Here is a 22,821-nt window from a genome sequence, read left to right as displayed (position 1 = left end):
CCTGATTTTTTTTCTTATTTTTAATTTTTTCTTAAATTAAATTCCAGAATTTTATTTTTTAAGAAAATATATTGTTTTTTACGATTATTTTATTTTCAAAAATTAATTTTTATTTTTAAATTAATATAACTTCATTTTTTATTTTTAAAAAATAGGCAAGATGCCACGTGTGCCCTTAAAAAAATAAAAAATAAAATTAATTATACAGTCAACGTGCCACATAATCATATATGCACAGACAGCGTGCCACTCAACATGCCACGTCAGCTTTTTGTGGCCTCATGGTCTAAAACGAAGAATCTTAAATTACAGGGTTGGAATCTAATTTTTTTTTACAGGGGTAAATCGGAACTCACCCAAATTATAAGGGGTAAAAACATATTAACCCTAAATTAAATTTTACATGTGATTTTCTTTCGTGGAGTAGGTTCAACTAATAGGTCTCTAACCTAGCCTTCTCATGTACATACATAACAATAACTTCAAATGAATGCGAGTCGCCTCTTCTATTTATTTTTGTGAATTTCTAGCTTCTACAATCCTGCAATGGGAAGTACCAATATAACCAGCAAGACTATGATACTACTGAGGTTTATGGACTGGTCCCTGTCTCACTGTAAGTGAAATCTCAGCTGATGTCATGCTTCATAGGTGCTTCACGATTCTCATAATGGCGAAGGGTATGTTGGAGGATTTGGTAACGGTCATACAATTGCGGTTACTAGATTTAAAGGGAGATTGAGGACTGTTATCATCGGTCAGCGAGCAAGGAGATACAGGAGAAGATCTAATGTGTTTGGATTCCTCGGTATCAGCTTTTTTGGAAGTGTCACTGTCATAAACAAAGTAACAAAGAGAATGATGTCAATACAGTACCCAGATATCATTTCGTGAAATACTAACAGCAAAGTGACCAAAACGTTACCCGATTAAGTTTTGAAATTTGCAAAAAATTCGTGCACGAAAGGAGGATGGCACCACACCACGGCTATGTTTTGAACCGTGCCCTGGACTGTGTTTACGCGATTCATCCTACAAAAGAAACTATAAGACAATGTCTCATCGGCTAATCATCAATTTATTCATAATGATTGTCATTAGTCCACGATCAATGTGTTTAAATATAACTAGCACTTACTCTGGGGCCGGTGTCTTCCTTAGGGCAGCCTTGTGAATAAACTACGGTGTCTTCCTTATGACAGCCGTGTGAATGAACTATAACATCTTGTTCATGCAAATTTTGTACAAATGGATGTGTTAGAAGCACCGCTGCGGATGGTCGATCTGCAGGATTCCTTTGAAAACACTGCTCAAGGAAATCTTGTCCTTCTGGAGATAATGTTTTGGGTATGTCCGGGGATCTGTGCAGTACCTTGAACATGGCTTGATGCTGATAAACAGAATACAAACAAGCCATTAAATTATCAAGTAGCAAAAGTTCATTTAAGGGACACAAGGAATTCAATCAAATGCCTTCTTAGACACGTGAAAGGATAATCAACTTAAGATGTACATTAACATTTTAAAAAAAAAGGAAGACCAGCAAACAATTCAATATAATGGGAGAAACCCATGCATAATATGATGTATAACACAAGTAGTTTTCCTTCTGATCTTTTTTCTTATGAAAATACACGCCAAAACAACGGAAAAGGATAATAGCCACAGAGAAGATGTTGCATGTCTACCCTGCCTTGCAACCAAAGGTGGAGGAGCTATTGATCTTAAATATTACTAACGAATTAATATGTACAATCCTGGACTAAAATAGTTAACAAGCATAGAAAATGTGCTCACCCCTGGAAACTCGCTCCAAGGGGGTTTTCCAGTCAGCATTTCAATGATGGTGCATCCTAAGCTCCATATATCAACAGCCATGGCAACAGTGGGATTGGTTTCATTCTTCATGGCAGCCATCATGAGCTTCAATCAACAAATTAAAGTTAAAATGGTCATTACTCATTACACATCTAAAACCTGTAGGCAATAGGAGTAACACAATACCTCTGGAGCCATCCAGTAGGGACTTCCTTTCAGCGAAAGTTCATATGATTTCTCTGTCAGCTAAAAGGAGCACAATGTTCAAATAGTAAGATTACCAGAAAAGTCAGGAAAACAAAACAAAAAGACCCTGGATTCAATGGTAATCTAATTATTACAACTATGTCGACCAATTAACACGTGTAAGTTGAGACACTAGAAGACAATTTATATATGTCCTCTAAAAAAAAGACAATTTATATATGTCCAAGCATAATTAAAATGTAAATAGAAAAACAGAATTTGAAACTCACAATTTTCGACACCCCAAAATCTGCAAGCTTGACAATGCCTGATGCATCAACCAGCAAGTTTGCACCTTTAATGTCCCTTAAGAATCATATACAGAAAAGACGATCAGACTTCATTTCCGAAAAATCTGACCAAAAAGATGATTTTTTACCAGATGAGGAACAAATTTCATATGATCTTATCATTTATTTAAGGGTTATGATTCAAGGGTTTAGGGTAAAGAATTAACAAGAAAGTAAGCTCATTTTTGTAAAGATGAGAATGTTATGACAGATAAGGGATAAAACAAGACAAGTTAAAAGATAAGATTAAGAATACAATCAACAGAAGAATGTTGAGGTAGCAGCTATTATTTAAAAAAGAAAGTAAAATTTCAATTTGGTGGTTTGGTAATGTGTGGAGGAGACCCACAAATGCAACAGCAATGAGGGTAGATCAGCTGAAGCATAGTCCGAGAAATTTGATTTCAAATGGTTAGGTATTAGGAATTATTCATTATAGGATGTTATGGTGTTATTTGATCTATGTAACCGACCCACCTAATTTGAACATACTTTGTCGGTTTATATGGTTGTATGACATGACTTTAACTAGTATCAACTTGTCATCATTCAAAGAAATAAAATGAGGTATATTGGCACAATTTAGCAGATATAATTGTTACCTGTGGATAGTCTTGGTACTGTGTAAGTACGCCAGTCCAGAGAGAATATGCCTCGTAAAATTGCGAACCACAGATTCTGTCATAACCCCACAATGGTCTTGCATAAACTTCTGAAGTGATCCAGGATGGACATATTCCATATATATGCACAATCGATCACCAACCTGAAAACAAAGATGATTCACAAATTCAATCTTATTTACAATCATAATGATTGTTGTGTAAGCATACTTGGGGGGAAAAACCAATAAGAACTCACTACTTCACTGCCATAATATTCCACGATGTTGGGGTGGTGTAGTTGGCCAAGAATTCTGATTTCCTGAAAGTAGGGACAATTCAGAATAACGTACTATATGTCACTCAATTTGAAAATGTGTACAAAGATTGTATTTCAGTGAGAAAAGGAGACAAGATTCTACGAAAAAATGAGCTGTAACTCAAAGAACTTAAGAAATTGTACCGACATGTAATGCACAATAATTTGGCTTCTATGTTAGGTAGAAAAATAATCTTATTACTGAGGTTATTACTTGTTGTGTATGTGTTTGTGTGAACTGTACTAACTAAGTACCAACAGTGTAATTGAAAGATTTTTTGTTTGTTTGTATAGTTTTATTGTAACACCTCTATCTGTCTAAGTGTGTTTTCTACTCAATTACTTTGCTTTTTCTTTATTAAACAAATCTAGGATTATCTGTTGTAATTATCACAACATTGAACTGGAAAACACAACACACTGACATGGATTCACTTATGATAGAGGTGGAGGATGGAAACAAATCATAAGCTTGATGAAAGTACTATAAATACAAAGTTTTAAAAAAGAAAAGAAAGTATTCCTTTCATATTGGCAGTTAACCTGAAGTGGTAACTTGGCTAAATCAATATTTCATTGAAGAGAAATAGTCATGGCAAATTAAACAGTGCTATGGAGACTGGAGTTGACCATGATGTAATACTTTTAATATCAGCATAATATTGCTGTCTCTAGTTTTGAACAAAGTAAAATCAGAATATTAGGATTTTGGAAGAAGAACCTGATCGAGTTGCTTTATGCAGTCAGTAGATTTAGGATCATCAGGAACCAGATCCACCTCTTTTAGTGCACATGAGGCTCCGGTCTCTCTGTTAGAAAAACAGGAATCTACATGAGTAACTGCAGAAAGGAAAAACTTTAAAGTAGACTAGACTCAATGAACAGAAAAATGTCTGCATACAGGTTTGTTGCATGATAAACACTTCCAAACGATCCCCGTCCAATAAGTTTTCCTTTCTGCCAATGACCCTTCATCGAATGGATGTTTTCTGTTGAGTGATTCATCGTGACACTTGACTGATGTGCAGGTGATTGTTGTGGCTGTGGTGAAGCTCTAGGTGGAAGGGGTAATGGATGTGCATCTAAATGGTTATTTTCAGGCCACACTCTGGTGCAAAATTTAGAGTGCTGCTGAGAACCCCCTTGAATAGTGTGGCGGTGGTGGTTAGCAGGACTGTGGTTCCCAAAGCTACGACGAGGAGACAAGTCTGGACTATGAGCAGTTTTAGCAGGCAACACTCTGAACATGTCATTAAAATCTTGAGGAAGAATGATAGAAGGATCAAGTAAATCAACACTGCTTAATCGGCGCGGACTGGTAACAGGACTGGAGAATATGCTGTTTGGGGCACTCTTGGCAGCAAATTGCAATTTTGAGTTGGAAATACCTTCACAGTCATTATCATGAGAGTGTTTTCTAGTATCTTTACAAGAACTATTGCCTGTATAAATTAACAACAGGAGAAAGGTAAAACAGTGGACAGCTCAAATGTGTAAAAGGTAAAACATTTGACGCACAAATTTGACATCAAAATTCGACAACTTAAATGGTTAGCATAAAAAGTGGTTAATTATGTTACACAGATGGTTAATCAATATAACAAGGTGTCACAACTCATTAATCATTCACTGAAAACAATTAACCACGATCTTGAACTTCATTGACTACTACTTGCAGGTGTTCAAATATACATATATATTCATTAACCATCCAAATTGTGTTCAAATATACACTTGAAAAACGTTTTTAACAGCATTTAAAATTGTGGTTAATTATGTTGAGGATCGTTAACAAGTTGCAACACCTCTTATATTCATTAACCATCCACTTAACATAATTAACCACATATTTGAAGTGTGGTAACCATTTGTTGATTTTGATATCAAAATAATATTTCTCAATAAGAAATATCTCATATACATAATTCATGAGATCATGCAGCAAATTTGGAGGAGAAGAACTCACTTGACACCAAGCCTCTGGTAGGCGGAATATTCACTCTCAAATCACTCTTTGCATTTCCAGTCACTGTGTTAAAAAAATGTCTGCCCAAATTGCTGGAAGACCTTAAACTTCTCACAGTATCATGATCCGCCGACTTTCTGATATTTGAGTGAAAAACAAAATTAACACAACAAAACTACATCCTATGCAACACAACTAACTCATAGTTTATATAAATAATCAATCATGAACGAATGGTAAGCAAAAGAGGAATGTTAGTAAGTAGGAACACACTCTTTTTAACACAGTCTTTTATTTGATGAAACTCCAGTGAGTCTCACCACTCTATATAAAAACTATTTCTAAAGTGCGAGATCTACATCAAATAAAAGCGTTTGTGCTAGAAAGTGAGTGTTCCTAGCATTTCTCTAAGAAAAAATGATCAAATTACGCATATTAAAAAAAGGTAGTTGAACACAATCCTAATTAGTAGCAAGTGCCGTGTCAGAATTTCACACCTAATCATTTATTTCTCTACACCGTGAAATCTTTCACGGGATACACTAGTTTCATAAGGAGATTACATACATAATCCTAGTTAATTAGCACCTTAACTGAAATAACTAAATTAACTAAACAAATAATTAAATAGAAGAAATTAAATGATCACCTGGAAAAAGGTAAGGCGGCAGCATGATGATCGGGTCGTCGGGTGGTCAACGGTGACTCAGGAAGTGGAAGCGGTTGAGGAACAGCGGACGTAGACCAATGATCAGAGCTAGTCCGATAAGGAGAAGTAGGTAAAGAAAAAGAAACAGCAACGTCAGTTGAATGAAAAGATTCACCAACGTCTTGGTCGTTAGGGTAACATAACCTTTTCTGTCTAGTAAGCCTACGTTGTTGAATCGATTGTCCTTTACTACCTTGGCTTGAAGAAGAAGAACAAGATTTGTTAGTAGTAGTAGGAGTCATTGGTGTTTGTTTTTGTTGAAGTCCTCATTCAGAGTGTTTTGTTGTTGTATTGATTATTTGGTAGAGAGAGTTTAGAGAAACTCCCACGAAGGAAACATTAACATCAATTTTCCAATTCAAACTCTACCATTTGTTCTTCTGTGTTGAATAAAGAATACTTTTTTTTTTCCTTCAGATTTTTTTGTTTACGTGGTCAAATGTTCTTACTTTGACTTTTGGTTTTAATTAAACTTTGTGTAAGGAAATTAACATTGACTTGGGGTTTTGTGTATAAACTCATGCCTAATTCCACCCATTAACCTTATCTCGATGATGATAGTATATAGTTTGATTGTGATAGTCATGGCTAGAGCTGTCAAAAATGATGAGTCGGGCTCATGAGCCGGTTTATTGGCCCATGTTTTTGAGTCGGGTCGGGCCTAAAAAACTAACAAAAATGCACTCGGGTTTTTTCGACCCAAGTCCATTTGGGCCATATAAAAGTTGGGCCGGGCCAGGCTGGCCCATCGGGCTTTGGGCCGGCCCATTAGCCCATATTTCATTTTACTTTTGTTAAAAAACAACATATTTTTTAAAAAAATTATCAACTAATTTAAAATTTATTAACAAAAAAGTATTTAAATAAATAAACTTAATAAATATGGATGAATTTAGCTTACAGTTTTAAAATTTTAAAGTTTATAAATTATTAATTTAATTTAATTGAAAGAATAATCTAGAGTTTAATTATTATTCAATGTTAATGTAAAAATTATTTATATTTTTATATCCATTCAAACATATTTTAGCAAAAAAATAATGGTGAGTAACTAATACATAAGAAAATACATAAAAAAAAGTGAATAAATTTTAAAAATAAAACATAAACGGGTCAGGCCGGGCTGACCCATGGCCCACCCGAGCCGGACCGGGCTCTAGAATTCACGGTCCAATCATAAACGGGCTTGCCCATTTCTATAGTCGGGTCTCTCGGGCCCGAGCCGGGCTGGGCCGGGCCGGTCCATTTGACAGCTCTAGTCATGGCACTAATTTGGTAAATAGTCAATTGTTTTATATAAATAAGATCGGAGGAAGTATGGGTTAAAGTATATCTTTATGTACTCGTGAGCTTAGTTTTTCGACATTATCTTTTTAATATTTTTTTTATTGATTTAAATTAAGGTGAATCTCACACTTTATAAATTAATTCTATTTAAAATAGTGAGTCATGTTGATTTTATATAATAAGAAAAATGAATTTGGAAGAGAGTGTCGGAAAAAAAAAAGTGTCTTTTAACCTTTCTCTTATAAAAATCTTTTGGATGAAAAAGTTTTCTCTAAATATCTTATATATGTGTACGCTATCCATTTTTTTTTATAATACCGTGTAGCAAAAATTACAATAAATTGTTGGAATGGTAAATTTGTTTCAAATATGTTAGACTATTGCTAAATCAATATTATTGAATAAATATATTCAATGTTAATTTTTCATATTTTCAACATATATTGGTAGTATTGTAAAAAATAAATAAATGATAATATTAGTAAGAGATATACTACCTCCGTCCCTATAAGACCATTTTGAGAAAAAAAATTTGTCTCTTTCTTTATAAGATCCCTTTTCTATTTCCAACTACATTAATTATTTCTTTACATACATGCTCCTATTTATTATACATCTTTTTCTTCAATCAGCAATAAATATAATGTTGAAAACATAAACCAACCTAGTAATTACAAACATATTTAATACATATATCCATTATTTTAATTCCCGTTATTTTTCCAAAAGAATCTTGTAATTAGGGACGGAGATAATATTTAAAAAGAAAAACGATAAACACAACGAACAAAACATCTAGAATGGGTAGCGAAAGAATGTTATTGGTTAATTAAACCACTACCCAATCTTTATTCCACAAAAGACGGAACTTACGTATTTACTTCTATGACACAGTGTCAGGGATAAATTCAGGAAAACAAAAATTTCGATCCATAAAACAACTCTCCTTTAAAAAAGTAATAAAAAGATACTTCCGTAAAAAAAACTCATTTTCTTTGTCTTAAAATATAAGTAAAAAAGACAAATTTTTATTCTATTTAACTTTGTTTTTAAAAAAAATCATATTTTCCAATAAAAACTTTTGCTTATTCTCATGAAATTAAATGTAAATTACATTTAATTTTCTCTCTCTTTCATTTTTTCCATAACTAATAGCCAATGAAAATTATTTTTATGTTGGTCAAAAAAAAAGAAAATTATTTTTACATCTTCCCATGAAACTTATTCTAAAGAAAACACAAAAAAACTATGATAAAATTCTTATGCTTTAGTTTTCTTAATAAATGTGATTTTTATTTTTTTTCTTATAATTTGGAACGGAGGGAGTACCTATTTTTACGGAATATATCTATATGAGAAATGCTAAGCTCACAACACACTCTTTTAACACTCTCCAATAGCATGAGGCCACATCACCTCCAAATTTTATTCTTTTACCGGTTAACGTATTCTATCACAGGTTGAGAAACAACAACACTTTCTATTTTTTTAATATTTTCTTTTATTTAGACTCTGAATGTGGCTTCATCTTCTTCGAGATTCCCTTGATCTCTGTAGATTTGCCATGAGTGCTAACATAGAAAAGGGATAGATGAAAAACGTGAAACGAACAAGAAGCTTCTGGCATGAGAGAGATAAAAAGTGAACAAAGATTGTAGGGATTGAAATTTGATGAATAAAGATTGTGGGAATTGAAATTTCAACCGTAAAAATGGGTTATGAATTTTATCCAAAAAAAATGAAAATGTTTGTATGGATTATGTTTTTCCATGGTAATGTTTTTAGGTTTCATGGTTGGATCTTGAAATTGAAGTGTCCGTGGGTGGTAGTTGAAGTACACGAAGATGAAAACCTTTGTTTAGGGTTACTTTGTAAAAAAAAAAAAAAAAGAGTAATAAATATAATGAAAGGAAGGTAAAAACGGGTAGCGTCATGGTGTAAATGATGTGGCAAATTGTGATTGGAGTGTGTTAGAGGGTGTGATCCTAACATTCCTCTATCTATATATCTATTTTTTAAGGATGCGTTTGGATGAAGAAGAGTTTAGGAGAGGAATGGAGGGGAGGTTTACTTTTCATTTTTCAATTACGGACACTATGACATATTTTTTAAAAAGTTAAGATATTAACATGACAAACGGTCATATATAATACTTCAATCACACTCAATTTATTTTGGAAAAACATATTATATAGTCTGTAATTTAAAAAAGAAAATTAAACTCTCCCCTCCTAAACCCTCAATCCAAACGTACCCTTAATATAAAACAAATGTTTTGATTGCTCCATATTCCTTCTCACAAGGATCCACACACCACAATCTTTCTCAACTTTTAACTCTCACCACATTCATCACAACCTAAATGTAACATTATTTATATGTATATGGAAGTTTTTAATTTTAAATTTCAAATCATTGTATAAGTACAAAATAAAAGATCACTAGAAATTTGGTACATAAAAATTTGTGAATACAAATAATAATAATTCAGACAAATATGTGCAAATATAAATTAAAAAAAGAGTTTAATGATTCGATTGGTTTTGTCTGCAAAGTTGTTTTAGACTGTCAATCCACCACCGTTAATTTTAATTATTTGATGAAATAATTCCTGGAACAATTGCTTCTTCAAAATAATTCTTGTGATGGTACATCAACCATTACCGTGTCTATCTTTAGCCTTACTAGCCGATTCTATGGAAGTGTCCTTTATTAGGATGTAGTTTTTCTTTTTCTATTTTTTTCTTCTCTCATGTAATAAAAAAAAGGAATGCTAGGAACACACACTTTTTAACACACTCTCTTTGATTGATTAAAATTCACGTGTGTCCCATATAATTTTGGTGAGTATTTAAAATGACCTAAAACAGAAGGATGAGAGTTATGAAGATTAATATGGTCCTTAAAATGGTTATCTATGTTATAAACATACTCAAAATTTGTGCTTATACAATTCAGATTATATCTGAACTGTTTTTTCCTTGAGAAAAATGTGTTTAAGGGGGTGTTCAGATTCTATAATCCAAAAAAGTAAGAAACAAGCCCTATTTTTTTTTAGGTTTTCGGATTATATAATCCGAATTGGATTTCAAAGGAAAAACTCAATTCATATTCTAAAATCCCAAAATTGATCACAAACATTTTCATAAATAAAATATGGTGCGTGAGAAATTGACAAGGTGGAAAAGGTAATAACCTTATTTTTTCACGCTTGATCTTGCATTGTCTTTTTTTTTTAGAGGGACCTTGCATTGACTTGATTAGCAAGACATAATATAAATATAAAATAAAAAAAATGCAATGGGAATAGATAACAATATATTAACCCTAGACTCTCTCTGTTGCCTTCTCAAGAGCGATTCAATCAGAAGAATAATGAATATCCTTAGCAAATCAATCGCAAACCTAACCAAGAGTTCTATGAACATCGATCTGTTATCCAATCCAGAATTCAAAGAACGGAACGTAGTGTTTTCGCCCTTGTCACTCCAAACTACGCTCAGTATGGTCACTGCTGGTTCCGAGGGTCCCACTCAACGTCAGCTTCTCTCCTTCCTCGGATCAGAATCCATCCACCATCTTAACTCCTTGTCCTCTCACCTCGTTTCCCATGTGCTTAAAGACGCGTGGTCTTTCCTTGTCTTCTGCATACGCTATTTGGGTTGAAAAAACGCTTTCTCTTTACCCTTCCTTCAAAGAAACTATTGCTATTAATTATAAGGCCACTCTCCAATCACATGATTTCATTAACAAGGTAAGTTGTTTTATTTTTATTTCTTCTCTAGAACTATAAAATCTTTTATTTTTGCTTTTGCAGTATTAATTTTATATTTGATGTTGTCTAAAGCCTGATGAAGCTGTCAAAAAAGTGAATTTATGGGCTACAGAAAAGACAAACGGACTTATTACTGATGTTCTTTCGTGCGGGTCAATTGATAGTTTAACCAGACTCATTTTTGCTAATGCACTATATTTTAAAGGTGCATGGCATCAACCGTTTGACGCTTCAGAAACAAAAGACTATGATTTTCACCTTCTTGATGGTAGCTCATTCAAGGTTCCCTTCAAGACCAGCAGGGAGAGTCAGTTTATCAGTGTTTTTGATGGTTTTAAGGTCCTTCGTCTTCCTTATGAGCATGGTACTATAGATGACCGTCATTTCTCTATGTACTTTTTACTTCCCGATGCAAAAGATGGGTTGTCAGCTTTGATTGAGAAAGTGGCTTCGGAATATGAGACCCTGGAACACATACTTCCTGATAGTATAGTTGATGTGGGTGACTTTAGGATTCCAAGTTTCGAAATTTCTTTTGGGTTTGAACTTTCTAATATGCTGAAGGAGTTGGGAGTGATTTTACCTTTCTCTAATGGAGGTTTAACAAAAATAGTAGACTCTCCATTATGGATTTCCAATATAACTCAAAAGTCTATCATTAAAGTAAATGAAGTGGGCACAGAAGCTGCCGCAGTCACTGTTACTGGGATAGCGGGATGTAGTCAGTTTACTTCTATTCCAACCCCGATAGACTTTGTAGCTGACCACCCTTTCTTGTTTTTTATTAGAGAAGATTTGTCTGGTACAATACTCTTTGTTGGCCAAGTTCTCAATCCTCTTCTGAAGTGATATTAATTACCCATACAAACATCAAATGGATGTGTGGATCAAATGGATTGAGTTTGTCGTATTTGCTTTTCTGCTTTTGAGACTAATATATGATGATAAGATTTAAGATTATTGATTATAGTTTTGAATTTTGATTTTGAATGGTTGCTGCCTCATGTTTTGATTCTTCATCCTTGACACTATACTACTAGTGAAAGTTAACTCTAATATTGAATCATATTATCTTTGCAATTTGCAACTACTGGATTTAGTGTAAACTGTCAAGAATATAAATTAATGGTCACAATCCCCAAAGAAAGATGTGTGATTTAACCCATCAAAATTCCCAAAGAACATGATGTCAATTTCTTGGTTTGGGATCATTGTAACAATTTGGTCCATTCGTGGATAACCAATTCTTTGGCTCCTAGTATTGCTGAAGGAGTCTTGTATGTCGAAAATGCAATTGACGTTTAAAATGATATCATCGAACGGTTACTACAAGGTGACATAATCTGTGTGGTTATTTGGAGGACGGGAGTTATTTGTTTCGTTGTTTCTTTTTGTGTTTTGTTAGATTTAACAAATTTTTTTATTTGACATGATTTGTTTGGTGTGTAAAAAAATTACCTCGTTTTTGAGGTATATGAAGAAAATGATAAATTTAATGCATTGACAAAAATCACATTAAACATTCACATAAAAAAATAAATGGAAATTTTATAGAGGGTCCGTTTGTTATAGTTTTTTTTTTTTTTTGAAGAAACTAAACTAACCCACCCAAATTGGCACTAGAGAGAATCGAATCTGAGACCTTGAGAATGAACATATACTCCCATGTCCCAAGCCAATATCACTAGGCTATAGTTTTTTTTTTTTTTTTTTTTAAATAGATTTTGGTAGTGTAATGTGTTTTTGTTATAAAATTTTTAACAAAGAAATTTTCAAGTAAAGCTTCAAATGTTTGAATAGTTTATCTTAAAATGTCATTCTAAGTATTTCATCATTTGGTTAAAAAAAATTTTTGGATACTAAAATTTTGAAAAAATCTCTAAAAAAAAAGCTATTTCAAATAGCTTTTCATAAAAATCATTTTTGAAAGATGTCATTTTGAAAAAATATGTGATTTTTACTATATAAAATCTCGAATAATGAATATTTAAGTTAATGAATGTTAAAATCTCTTTTTTAACTTATATCAAATGAGTTTGAAAAAACTTTTACTATTTTTGAATAAATTTTTAAAAAAATCCATTTTTAAAAATACAAAGGAAAATTCAATCTAAAACAAACGGGCAATTGATTCTGTAAAATCAATTCTATAGAAGTACTTTTAAGTCAGAAGTACATTAAACATAATTTTAAGTCACATTGTGGATGGAAACGGTTTGGTGATTCACTTTTCCAAAAAATGTGCCCCATCTCTTAAAATGGAATGGTTTGTGGTACGGGGTGTACGTGGGTGGGTTTGGTCAAACCCAAAACCAAATCAAATAAGGTACTCTGGTTTGGGTAAGGTAAAATAACCATCCATTATACCATTGGGTGGGTTTGGACAAACCAACTAATTTTTGGGTTGGGTTGGATTGGGTAATGGGATACCCAACTTATTTTTTCTATTTTTTAAATATTAAATGACTAAATGACAATTCCTCATAATTTTTTTAAAATATTACTCTACTTTTTAATTTTCTTAAAAAAAATGTTAACTTATTTTTACTTAATTTTATGTATCATATAATATCAAATAAAAAACTCCATCATAAAATACTTGCAACAAACTAAAGTTGCATGACATAAAATTGCATTAGTATCAAAATAACAAAAAAATGTAACATCTTAATTTGTAACTATAATATGTTTTGATTTTCAATATATTGGGTACAATGTGTATGTTTTGAAAATATATCTTTCTTCTATCCTATGAAAATAAAGAAAAATATTAACATTATTGGGTAAATTGATTTTTTGGATTTGGGTCTGATTTTACCCGAAACTCATTTATTTTTATGGGTTTTCCATTTTTAGAAACCATATCCATCCAATTACCCAATCCAACTCATTTTTTTGGATTTTTTAGGTGGATTTGACCGAGTTTTCTGGATTGACCCAACCCATGAACACCCCTTTGTGGTCCTCTCCATTTCTTCAAATTAAGGTCATTCCAACTTAAACAACATAATAAAAACGATGATATATAATCTAATCCAAACATAAAGGACCACATCGGTCACACCTGTGTTGAGCAATATGTTTATTGCAAACAGTGTCAGCCATACCATATGAGAATGCATAGTGCTCTATGACTATGTTTGTTATCAATGAAATATAGTAGTATAATGTACGTGACCATATCTCTTTATTATTTATTACCTTATCAAAAGAGAAGTTAAGGAAGGGTGACATCACAAAATTGAAGGGCAACTAGATCAAGCAGTATTGATCTAACCAAAATCAATTTAGGAAGGAATTCTATCAAGCAAAAAATAAATGGAAATTAATTTAGGAAGAAAATTTATAGCTCAACTCACTTTTATATGAATGTATTCAAACAAAAATTACTTTTAAGTCGGAAGTACTTTTAACCAAAATCAATTCCATCTAATAAAAAGTAAATGGAAATTAATTTAGGAAGAAAATGATTTTGTATTTTGAGGTATAGGAAGAAAATGATGAATTTAATGTCATTGACTTGCTTTATCAAGTAAAAAATAAAATGTCACGGACTCAATTAATAAAACTAAGCGTTAATGGTGCTTTACCCCCCTGTAATATAGGTTATTTTTTGTTTTCCCCCTTGTAAAATATATTTTTTTTTATTTACCCCCTAATAGGTCATAAAAAAACGAAAAATTCTGCAAAAAAAAAAATAAAGTCGTTTTTTTATGACCTATAAGGGGGGTAATAAAAAAAAAAATTTACAGGGGTAAATAAAAAAAAAAAATTTACAAGGGAAAAATAAAAAATGACCTATATTACAGGGGTAAAGCACCATTAACAACCCTAAAACTAATAAGATAGTATTTTCTTTTATATAGTTTAATTCATAGATTATAATCTGACATAGTACATTAAAGAAGAAAAAAATCGTCTCTGTAAGCTTAGCTTAGTTGGTATGGACTTGCATATACTTTACATGTTGGTTCGGGGTTCAAATCCCGACCACCACCAAAAAAAGTAGAAATAAATTATCCAAAACAATCTCTAAATATATCTATCTGCCAATCTTTTTTAGTCTATAAGATTACTGCGTTTAAGTTTATCTTAAGGATTCAAGGGCGTTGTTAACCACTTAACATCCTTTAACAACAAGAATGGATCTTCATGAATCAATCAACTATCAAACGGATGTTTCCCTCAAAATCACAAAATATTTGTTCTCCAAACAAGAATTTTAGGACAAGAACATCATATTTTCTCCCTTGTCCCTTCAAGTTGTGCTCAACATCATAGCTGCTGGCTCCGACGGTCCTACAAAACAACAACTTCTGTCTTTCCTCCGATCCAAATCCACGGATCATCTTAATTCCTTAGCCTCTCAACTTGTTTCTTCTGTGTTCTCTGATGCTGCTCCCCTTGGCAGGCCTTGCCTCTCTTTCGTCAATGGTGCGTGGATTGAACAAACCCTTTCTCTTCAACCTTCCTTTGAAAAAACTATGGCTACTGATTATAAGGCCACTTTGGCTTCAGTTGATTTCAAAACTAAGGTATGCATTACTTTTCCCATAAACCAATCCTGGTCTATTTCCAATAAAATAATAATTTTTTTAATTGAGTAAATAATTTATTAACAATGTCCTTGATGTCAAAAAATGATTGATTTTATTGTTATGTGTAAATAACCGTTAAGAAAAATTCTTTGGACATATGAGATGCTTTGTGTTTATTTCCAACTTTTTTTTTATCATAAAACCTTACTCTGCTTAGAAAATATTTAAAATAAGGGTCCATCTAAGATTCACCTTTGGGTCAGATACATATTAGACGTTCCTTTAAAGTAAAATAAGATGTACACAAATGTGTGTTCATCAAGTGAATTAGACAAGACCTGTTAGTGTTTTCTTATTTGATGTGTTATCAAGCAAAAAAGAGGAGGAGTTTGTATTGCAATTTCCTACTGCACAGAACCTTTGGTTCTTCAAACTCTCTAGTACTAATTAAATAGATAGTAACACTCGATTCTTTAACATACAACAAAAATGCTTACAACTTCTATGTAGTCAATTGATGTTTTGCCAAAATAGATGGTATGTTGCAACTATATTTTTTTTTCCTGAAAGAATGTCTTGCAACTATATGCTTACCTTCTCTGTTGTCGGGTATAATGATAAGAATATTTGATATGTATTGTATTCAACAAATTGATGAGCGGAAAGTTAAACTATTCTATGGAAATGCTCATTAAATCAATATTTTTTGCACTTATATTTGATATTTTTAAAGGCAAGTGAAGTGGCCAAAGAAGTGAATTTATGGGCTGAAAAAGAGACAAATGGTCTTATTAAAACAATTCTTCCAGCCGGGTCGATAGATGGCTCAACTTGTCTCATCTTTGCAAATGCATTATACTTCAAAGGAGCATGGGATGAGAAGTTTAATACTATGGACATGGAAGGATATGATTTTCACCTTCTCAATGGCAGCTCGGTCAAGGTTCCCTTCATAACCAGCAGGAATGATCAGTTTATCAGTGTTTTTGATGGTTTCAAAGTTCTTTATCTTCCTTATAAATAAGGAAAAGATAAACGACAATTCTCTATGTACTTTTTTCTTCCAAATACAAAAGATGGACTCTCATCTTTTGATCGAGAAAGTTCTTGGAACACAAGCTTCCTAATGAAAAAGTGGAAGTAAAATACTTCAGGATTCCAAGATTCAAAATATTATTTGAGCTTGAAACTTCAAATGTGCTCAAGGAACTAGGAGTTGATCTACCTTTCTATCCTGGTGGTTTGACAAAAATGGTGAACTCTCCTATTGATAAATACCTTTATGTTTCTAAAATATTTCACAAGTCTTTCATTGAAGTAAAAGAAGAAGGTAATGAAGCTGCTGCATATGTCCTTTTGAAGCAAGGGCGGGGGGTTTCATTCCACCTCCAATAAACTTTGTAGCTGACCATCCTTTCATGTTTATGATCAAAGAAGATTCTTCTGGAACTATACTCTTTATTGGACAAGTGCTCAATCCTTTTGTTGGGTGATCATATTGGGGGTGGTTATGAAAACTATAGTCTTCATGGATTGCAAAATAATAAATAGATTGACACGTATGATAAAATAAAATCCAAGCTAATGCTCAGACTTTATAAAATATATTTTGTTTTACAAAATTTATATTAGTCCATATTTCTATTTTTAGTTTTTTGTTAACAGTTTATTCTCTTAAATGTTTATTACATATAAGAAGCTCCATGAGGGTAATGAGATAAAGAGTATAAGAAGAATCTAACAACAACAAATATTTTATGGATTTATCTTTTATATATATATATATATATATATTTGTGTGGGTTTGGAAAAAGAAGAGATTTATGGGTTTGAAAAAAGAAGAGAGAAGATAAGGGAACAAAGAGATTAGAGAAGAGAAAAGAGAGAGAGGGGAAGTTTTTAGTTTTTTAGTCTTTTATTTTTCTGTTTTAAAAAATAATGCCACATATGAAAAGCCAAATCAGCACACCATGTAAGTAATTTTATACGGTGAGATCCAAATCAGTGCACCACCACATAATCTTCAAATTTTGCATAGTCAGCTGTTTGAAGGTCAAAAGTTAAAGAATCTTCAAATTATAAGGTGGAAATTTGCAGAGGTAATTGATTAACACTAAACAAAACATTGATTAACACCACATCAAAATTTATACTCCACCCGTATCAATTTAATATGAGTCTTGTTAACGGGTGCCTCTGAGACACTCTTTAAGTATACCAAATTATTTTTTTTTTTATTTTAAAAAAGTCAAATAATTCAATTTCCAATGCATTGAATACATAATTTTTCATAAAAAATTACTATATAAGACCCTTAAAGAGTGTCCGGGAACACTCGTTAACATTTCCCATTTAATATTCACATTTGAACAATACAAAGTGCTTAATGAAATGATTAGTTTGATTGATTTTAATGATTAAATTAGTGTCATTTATGAAATAATAATAATTATTATAATGGAGTAATTAAGTTGATTGAAATTCGTCCTCGTTAGTTTAAGTAAAAATTGTGGCAGTTGTTATGAACAGCTGGAAGTTAGGATTCTCTTAATTTATAATCACTTAATTTGATTTTTTTTTTTTTTTTTTTTTTCATTTATCATCTGCATGAACATGCCATGCTCCATCGTTCTCTCCTTTTCTGACATTGATCTTCTTCTCTCAATCATTTATTTTGTTCTCGCCATATATCTCCACTCTCTCTTTGAAGGTGGGCATATCGATCATTCGATTTTCTTTTTAGCAAATTAGTACACCATCAACTAATTCTTATTTTTCAAAAGCAATGTCGCAGATGGCAGACACGACTTTGCTTTGTCTATTTAATCTTTGTTCACAAAAAATCAAAGGACATTAATTGACAAAATCCATCACAATTCATTTAGGTTGATCCGATGGTATTAATTTATGACCTTGGTTCCTCTCAAGTTCGATACTCTTTTGTGTCAATTTCAAATGATTAGTTTGACTTCTTCTAAATAATCCATCACTAGAGGTTAGATGTATGTAGATATAAAGGACGAGAATATCTCCAATAATATTTATCGACTTCTAGCTACGGCTCGTCTGTAGATAAAAACTAGGTAAATGAAATTTAATAAAAAATAATACAGCAATGTTTACATATACAATAAAAAATCAACAAACTTTCCCACATTGTAGCTCCTCCATAAAGAAATTCTAGGCTGACATGGATTCCAAAATGATCAAAAAAATTCAACTAATACTCTTAAACCATATATTAAGATATGGTGATTGACAACCTATGGTTGTCCACTTATTTCAAAAAAAAAAAAAAAAAAACTATGTTTGTTCATTTATCATTCCTCAAAATAATATATTTTTAGTTACAGGCAATGACCGTTGATTGCAGCGAAAAATATTTTACTCCTTTATCCAATATTTTGTTTACCGACAAGCAGTGACCGCATATAGAAGTCTTAAACATAATTTACTTATGTTATCCAGGCTTTGACATATAGGTAGTCGCCAGAGATAGAAGTCGAAACTGTTAAAGAGAGTTGGGCGCTTAAAGGAGTTGATGAGTTAGAAGTTTAGAGTTTGAATCCTAACGAAGGAGAAAATGCTTACATAACAATTGTTAATGTTGTGTGTAAGTGTGAGTTATATGTCCTACATTGGATTGAAATGTGGAGGTTGAACACTTTATAAGTTAGAGAATCCATAAACCCATTGCCTTAAGGTTTTGTGTAAGAGTGTGATGTTTCTAAGCTCTCAGATTAGTTCGATATGAATTTGCAAATTCTGTCAATGTCTTACCCGCTGGTGGTGGGCGGTCCCCCTGACAAGGTTTTGGGTAAGAGTGTGACGTCTCTCATATTAGTTCAATATGAATTTGCAAATTCTGTCAATGTCTTACTCAATGGTGGCTTTGCGTAACTAATTTATTGTTTGTAATCATTAATATTTGATTTCAAACTCCATGCATGGACACTTGATTTGATTGCTATTGGTGATGGTGGCTAATGCATGGGAAGTAAAATGGCAAAGAGGACAAATGATTTTAACTAATACTTGAGTTGTGGCTAATGCAAGGTTTTCTTTTTCCTATTCATTCAAACTTTCATTACTATCTATTTATAAAATCAAGAATTAGGAAGATAAACCTCTCAAAGTCATTTCAATTTTTGTTTAATTTCACAAAAGAGAAGTATATGCACTTAGAACCTGAAATTCAAAAGACTTTGAAAACTTATAAAGATTATATTACATTGAAAGGAAGGAAGCATCCCTAAAAGGTAATCCAAGTAATTATTTTTTCTTCCTATTTTGATGTATTTGAAGGAATCATAGTCTGATTAGTTTTTAATCTATTACTTTCATGTTATTGCCAACTCTCTCGTTTTATGTTGTGTGTTGCTTGGTGTTACCTTTTCATGTTTGGTGCAGTCCCCTCTATCGTGCTACGAGGTAAGGATACATTATGGATTATTCCCTCGTAAATTGATCGTGCATGATTAGAGGTGTCAATTTAATGCAACATGATGGATTGTTGCTTATAATTGTTTCCAATATGCAGGACTGATAATGCACTGAAGTTTGGTTGGTTTTTCCCTGTTCTATGTTGATCTACATTAAACTACGGGTATGCTACTAAGTGAGTGACTTACTAATTCTTCTATTAATTGCTTTGGCTTGATGTAGCAAAAGAACGTTACAAAGTTCAAAGTAATAATTGGGTTGGTGAAACCTGTGAATGAAAGCGGCTTAGAATGAGAAACCAAACAAGAGACTTGTTAACATTTTTTTTATAGAGGTGTTGTGAACAATATCATAGAGTTTGAGATGCAACATGCAATTAGCTAGTATTGATCCACAATATAATGGTTTTGAGTGGGGATTCAAAAAATAACTGTGAAACAAATGAAGCAAATGAAATTAAAGGGAATTTGAAACAAATGACATCAACCAAAGTGTTTGCAGTTGTCCAAATAACTTAAGTCATATAAAAATAGTAAACTATCTTCATAAAAAAATGCATTCTTATTAATAAAGCAATCCTTCCTATTAATCTAGGGCTAATCCAAATGATTCTAGAATCTAGAATGGAAATTAATATCATCACTTCAGAAGAGGATTGAGAACTTGTCCAATAAAGAGTACCGTTCCAGACAAATCTTCTCTGATCAAAAACAAGAAAGGGTGGTCAGCTACAAAGTCTATCGGAGTCGGTGGAGGGCCAGTACGCCTACCACATGTGACCTTTTGTCCCATAGAGGTCACCGCAGCAGCTTCAGTTCCCTTTTCATTTACTTCAATAAAAGACTTGTGGAATATGTTGGAAATATGAAGGTTTTGATCCATAGGAGAGTCCACCATATTTGTCAAACCTCCTGTAGAGAAAGGTAAAACCACTCCTAGCTCCTTCAGCACGCCAGAAGTTTCAAGCCCAAAAGCAATATTGAATTTCGGAATTCTTAAGTCACCTACTATCACTGTTTCTCTAGGACGTGTATGTTCTAGAAACTCAGATTCAGAAGCTACCTTTTCAGTCAAAGCTAACAACCCATCTTTTGCATCAGGAAGAAAAAAGTAAATAGAGAAATAACGCTTATCACTTTGCTTATACGAATACTCATGCTTATAAAAAAGACGAAGGACTTTAAAACCATCAAAAACACTGATAAATTGTCTCTTCATGCTTGTCATGAAAGGAACCTTGACTTGGCTGCCATTGAGAAGGTTAAAATCATAGTCTTTTGTTTTTGAAGTATCAAACTCCTCCGACCATGCTCCTTTGAAGTATAGTGCGTTTGCAAAGATGAGGTTGGTTAAGCTATCAACCGAGTCAGGTGGAAGTAAATCTTTTATAAGACCATTTGTCTCTTTTTCAGCCCATAAATTCACTTCTTTTCTCCCTTCAAAAGCCTTTAAAACAACATCAAATATAAATTAATAGTACAAAAAAATCGATTAAATTATTCTAGTGAGCATTTCAATTGTAGAATTAAACCTTTTCATTATGTTTTTGTCATATATTCTGTTGCTAAATTGGTTTGGTACATCACAGATGAATTAATACCTTACAACAGATCGGTGAGACTGAATTGCAAAACAGACCATTCATCAAATTAACATAACACTGATTGTTTACAAAGAAGTTGATATTTGGAAAAATGCTAAAGGATCAGGAAAATTCTATTCTCTTAGTGCTAGTAAATATGAACAAAATTTCCTATTCAAATTCAATTATCATCCTTGGGTTTCAGTGTCACAAGAAATCCTTTGTTTAGAAAGTTTGTATGATCAGAAGAATACAAACATTCATAACACCAAATTAAATATACACACTGTATGTGCCCCTGCCTCCTTTGTGTTAAAAATACTAAAAAATTCTATTAATAGAAAAAGACAAGAATAAAGATGAATATTTAGGTCACACATGGTACCCTAAGTATTCCATGATTTCATCAAATAATGAAGTCAAAAGAGTAATATAATAAAGAAGGGAAATGTTAACCAGTGCCCCCGGGCACCAGTTAAGGAAGTAGAGAAGGAAATGTTTTTTTCGAAAATTGTGTATTTTACTTTTTGAAATTAACTTGAAAAAATGTTGCTTGTAATGTTGACTTTATTTTTTCTTTCCCTTTTTAATGAATTAGTTAATAGCAATAAGAACATTGCATCAATTCAAGCTTAAAAAAGAGGGATTGCATATTATTATACCTTGTTCACGAAATCAACAGAGGCAGTGTTTGATTTGAAATCAGTAGCAACAGTTTCTTTGAAGGAATGTTGAAAAGTAAGTGATTGTTCAACCCATACACCATTGACAAAAGATAGCAGAGGTCCGCCGGCTGGAGTGGCATCGGCAAGCAAGTAAGAAACGAGTTGAGAGGACAAGGATTTGAGTTCATCAGTGGATCTGGATTGGAGGAAGGTGAGGAGTTGATCTTGTGTGGGACCCTCAGCGCCGGCCGCAATTATGCTGAGCACAACGTGGAGTGACAAAGGTGAAAACACAACGTTCTTTTCTTTAAATTCTTCTTTGGAGAACAAATGTTTGGCGATGGTCACAGAAAACTTGTTTAGGTTAGAGATTGATTCGCTTTGGAGATTCATTGTTCTTGCAATTGAAATCGAAACCAACTTTGAAAGTTGCAAACGCAGAAACAAAGAGTTGCTTGAAAACCTAAATAGGCAGAAGCAGAAAGTGATTGGTCCTTTTTTTTTTGTTTTTGTTTTTCTTTTATAATAATAGTAGGGTTAGCAATCTTTTTCCGTTTGCATATTTTTATTTTATTATGCAT

At 32.5% G+C, this 22,821-nt stretch overlaps 3 protein-coding genes and 1 pseudogene across 4 annotated transcripts; 2 read left to right on the top strand and 2 right to left on the bottom strand.

The window, feature by feature from the left end:
• Positions 1-200: 200 nt before the first annotated feature.
• On the bottom strand, positions 201-6,333 carry LOC11423220 (mitogen-activated protein kinase kinase kinase 5). Of its 2 annotated transcripts, XM_003602944.4 has the most exons (12): positions 5,891-6,332; positions 5,242-5,378; positions 4,177-4,717; positions 3,997-4,084; positions 3,216-3,278; positions 2,957-3,120; positions 2,295-2,370; positions 2,005-2,064; positions 1,798-1,923; positions 1,139-1,390; positions 926-1,032; positions 201-832 (listed from the first exon to the last, which is right to left on the bottom strand). In XM_003602944.4, the coding sequence occupies exons 1-12, from the start codon at positions 6,190-6,192 to the stop codon at positions 646-648; spliced, it is 2,103 nt and encodes a 700-aa protein (XP_003602992.1). In that variant the 5' UTR covers positions 6,193-6,332; the 3' UTR covers positions 201-645. The 2 variants fall into 2 exon arrangements, with proteins under 2 accessions (XP_003602992.1, XP_024635105.1); XM_024779337.2 differs by lacking the exon at positions 201-832 and having other exon boundaries at positions 926-1,044; positions 5,891-6,333.
• Positions 6,334-10,612: 4,279 nt separating this feature from the next.
• Positions 10,613-11,995, top strand: LOC11425723 (serpin-ZX). The gene is given in 3 exon segments (XM_024777732.2): positions 10,613-10,863; positions 10,865-10,991; positions 11,085-11,995. Coding segments are annotated over 3 exon segments (1,155 nt in total). The 3' UTR covers positions 11,862-11,995.
• Positions 11,996-15,073: 3,078 nt separating this feature from the next.
• On the top strand, positions 15,074-17,105 carry LOC11420890 (serpin-ZX-like; annotated as a pseudogene).
• Positions 17,106-20,492: 3,387 nt separating this feature from the next.
• Positions 20,493-22,690, bottom strand: LOC11432296 (serpin-ZX). Its single transcript, XM_003602941.3, has 2 exons — positions 22,238-22,690; positions 20,493-21,439 (listed from the first exon to the last, which is right to left on the bottom strand). The coding sequence occupies exons 1-2, from the start codon at positions 22,631-22,633 to the stop codon at positions 20,633-20,635; spliced, it is 1,203 nt and encodes a 400-aa protein (XP_003602989.1). The 5' UTR covers positions 22,634-22,690; the 3' UTR covers positions 20,493-20,632.
• Positions 22,691-22,821: the final 131 nt, after the last annotated feature.

The sequence above is a fragment of the Medicago truncatula genome, chromosome 3 (genome assembly GCF_003473485.1).
Source record: "Medicago truncatula cultivar Jemalong A17 chromosome 3, MtrunA17r5.0-ANR, whole genome shotgun sequence".
Classification (NCBI taxonomy): Eukaryota; Viridiplantae; Streptophyta; class Magnoliopsida; order Fabales; family Fabaceae; genus Medicago; species Medicago truncatula.
This window is presented reverse-complemented; position numbering and strand designations above follow the sequence as displayed.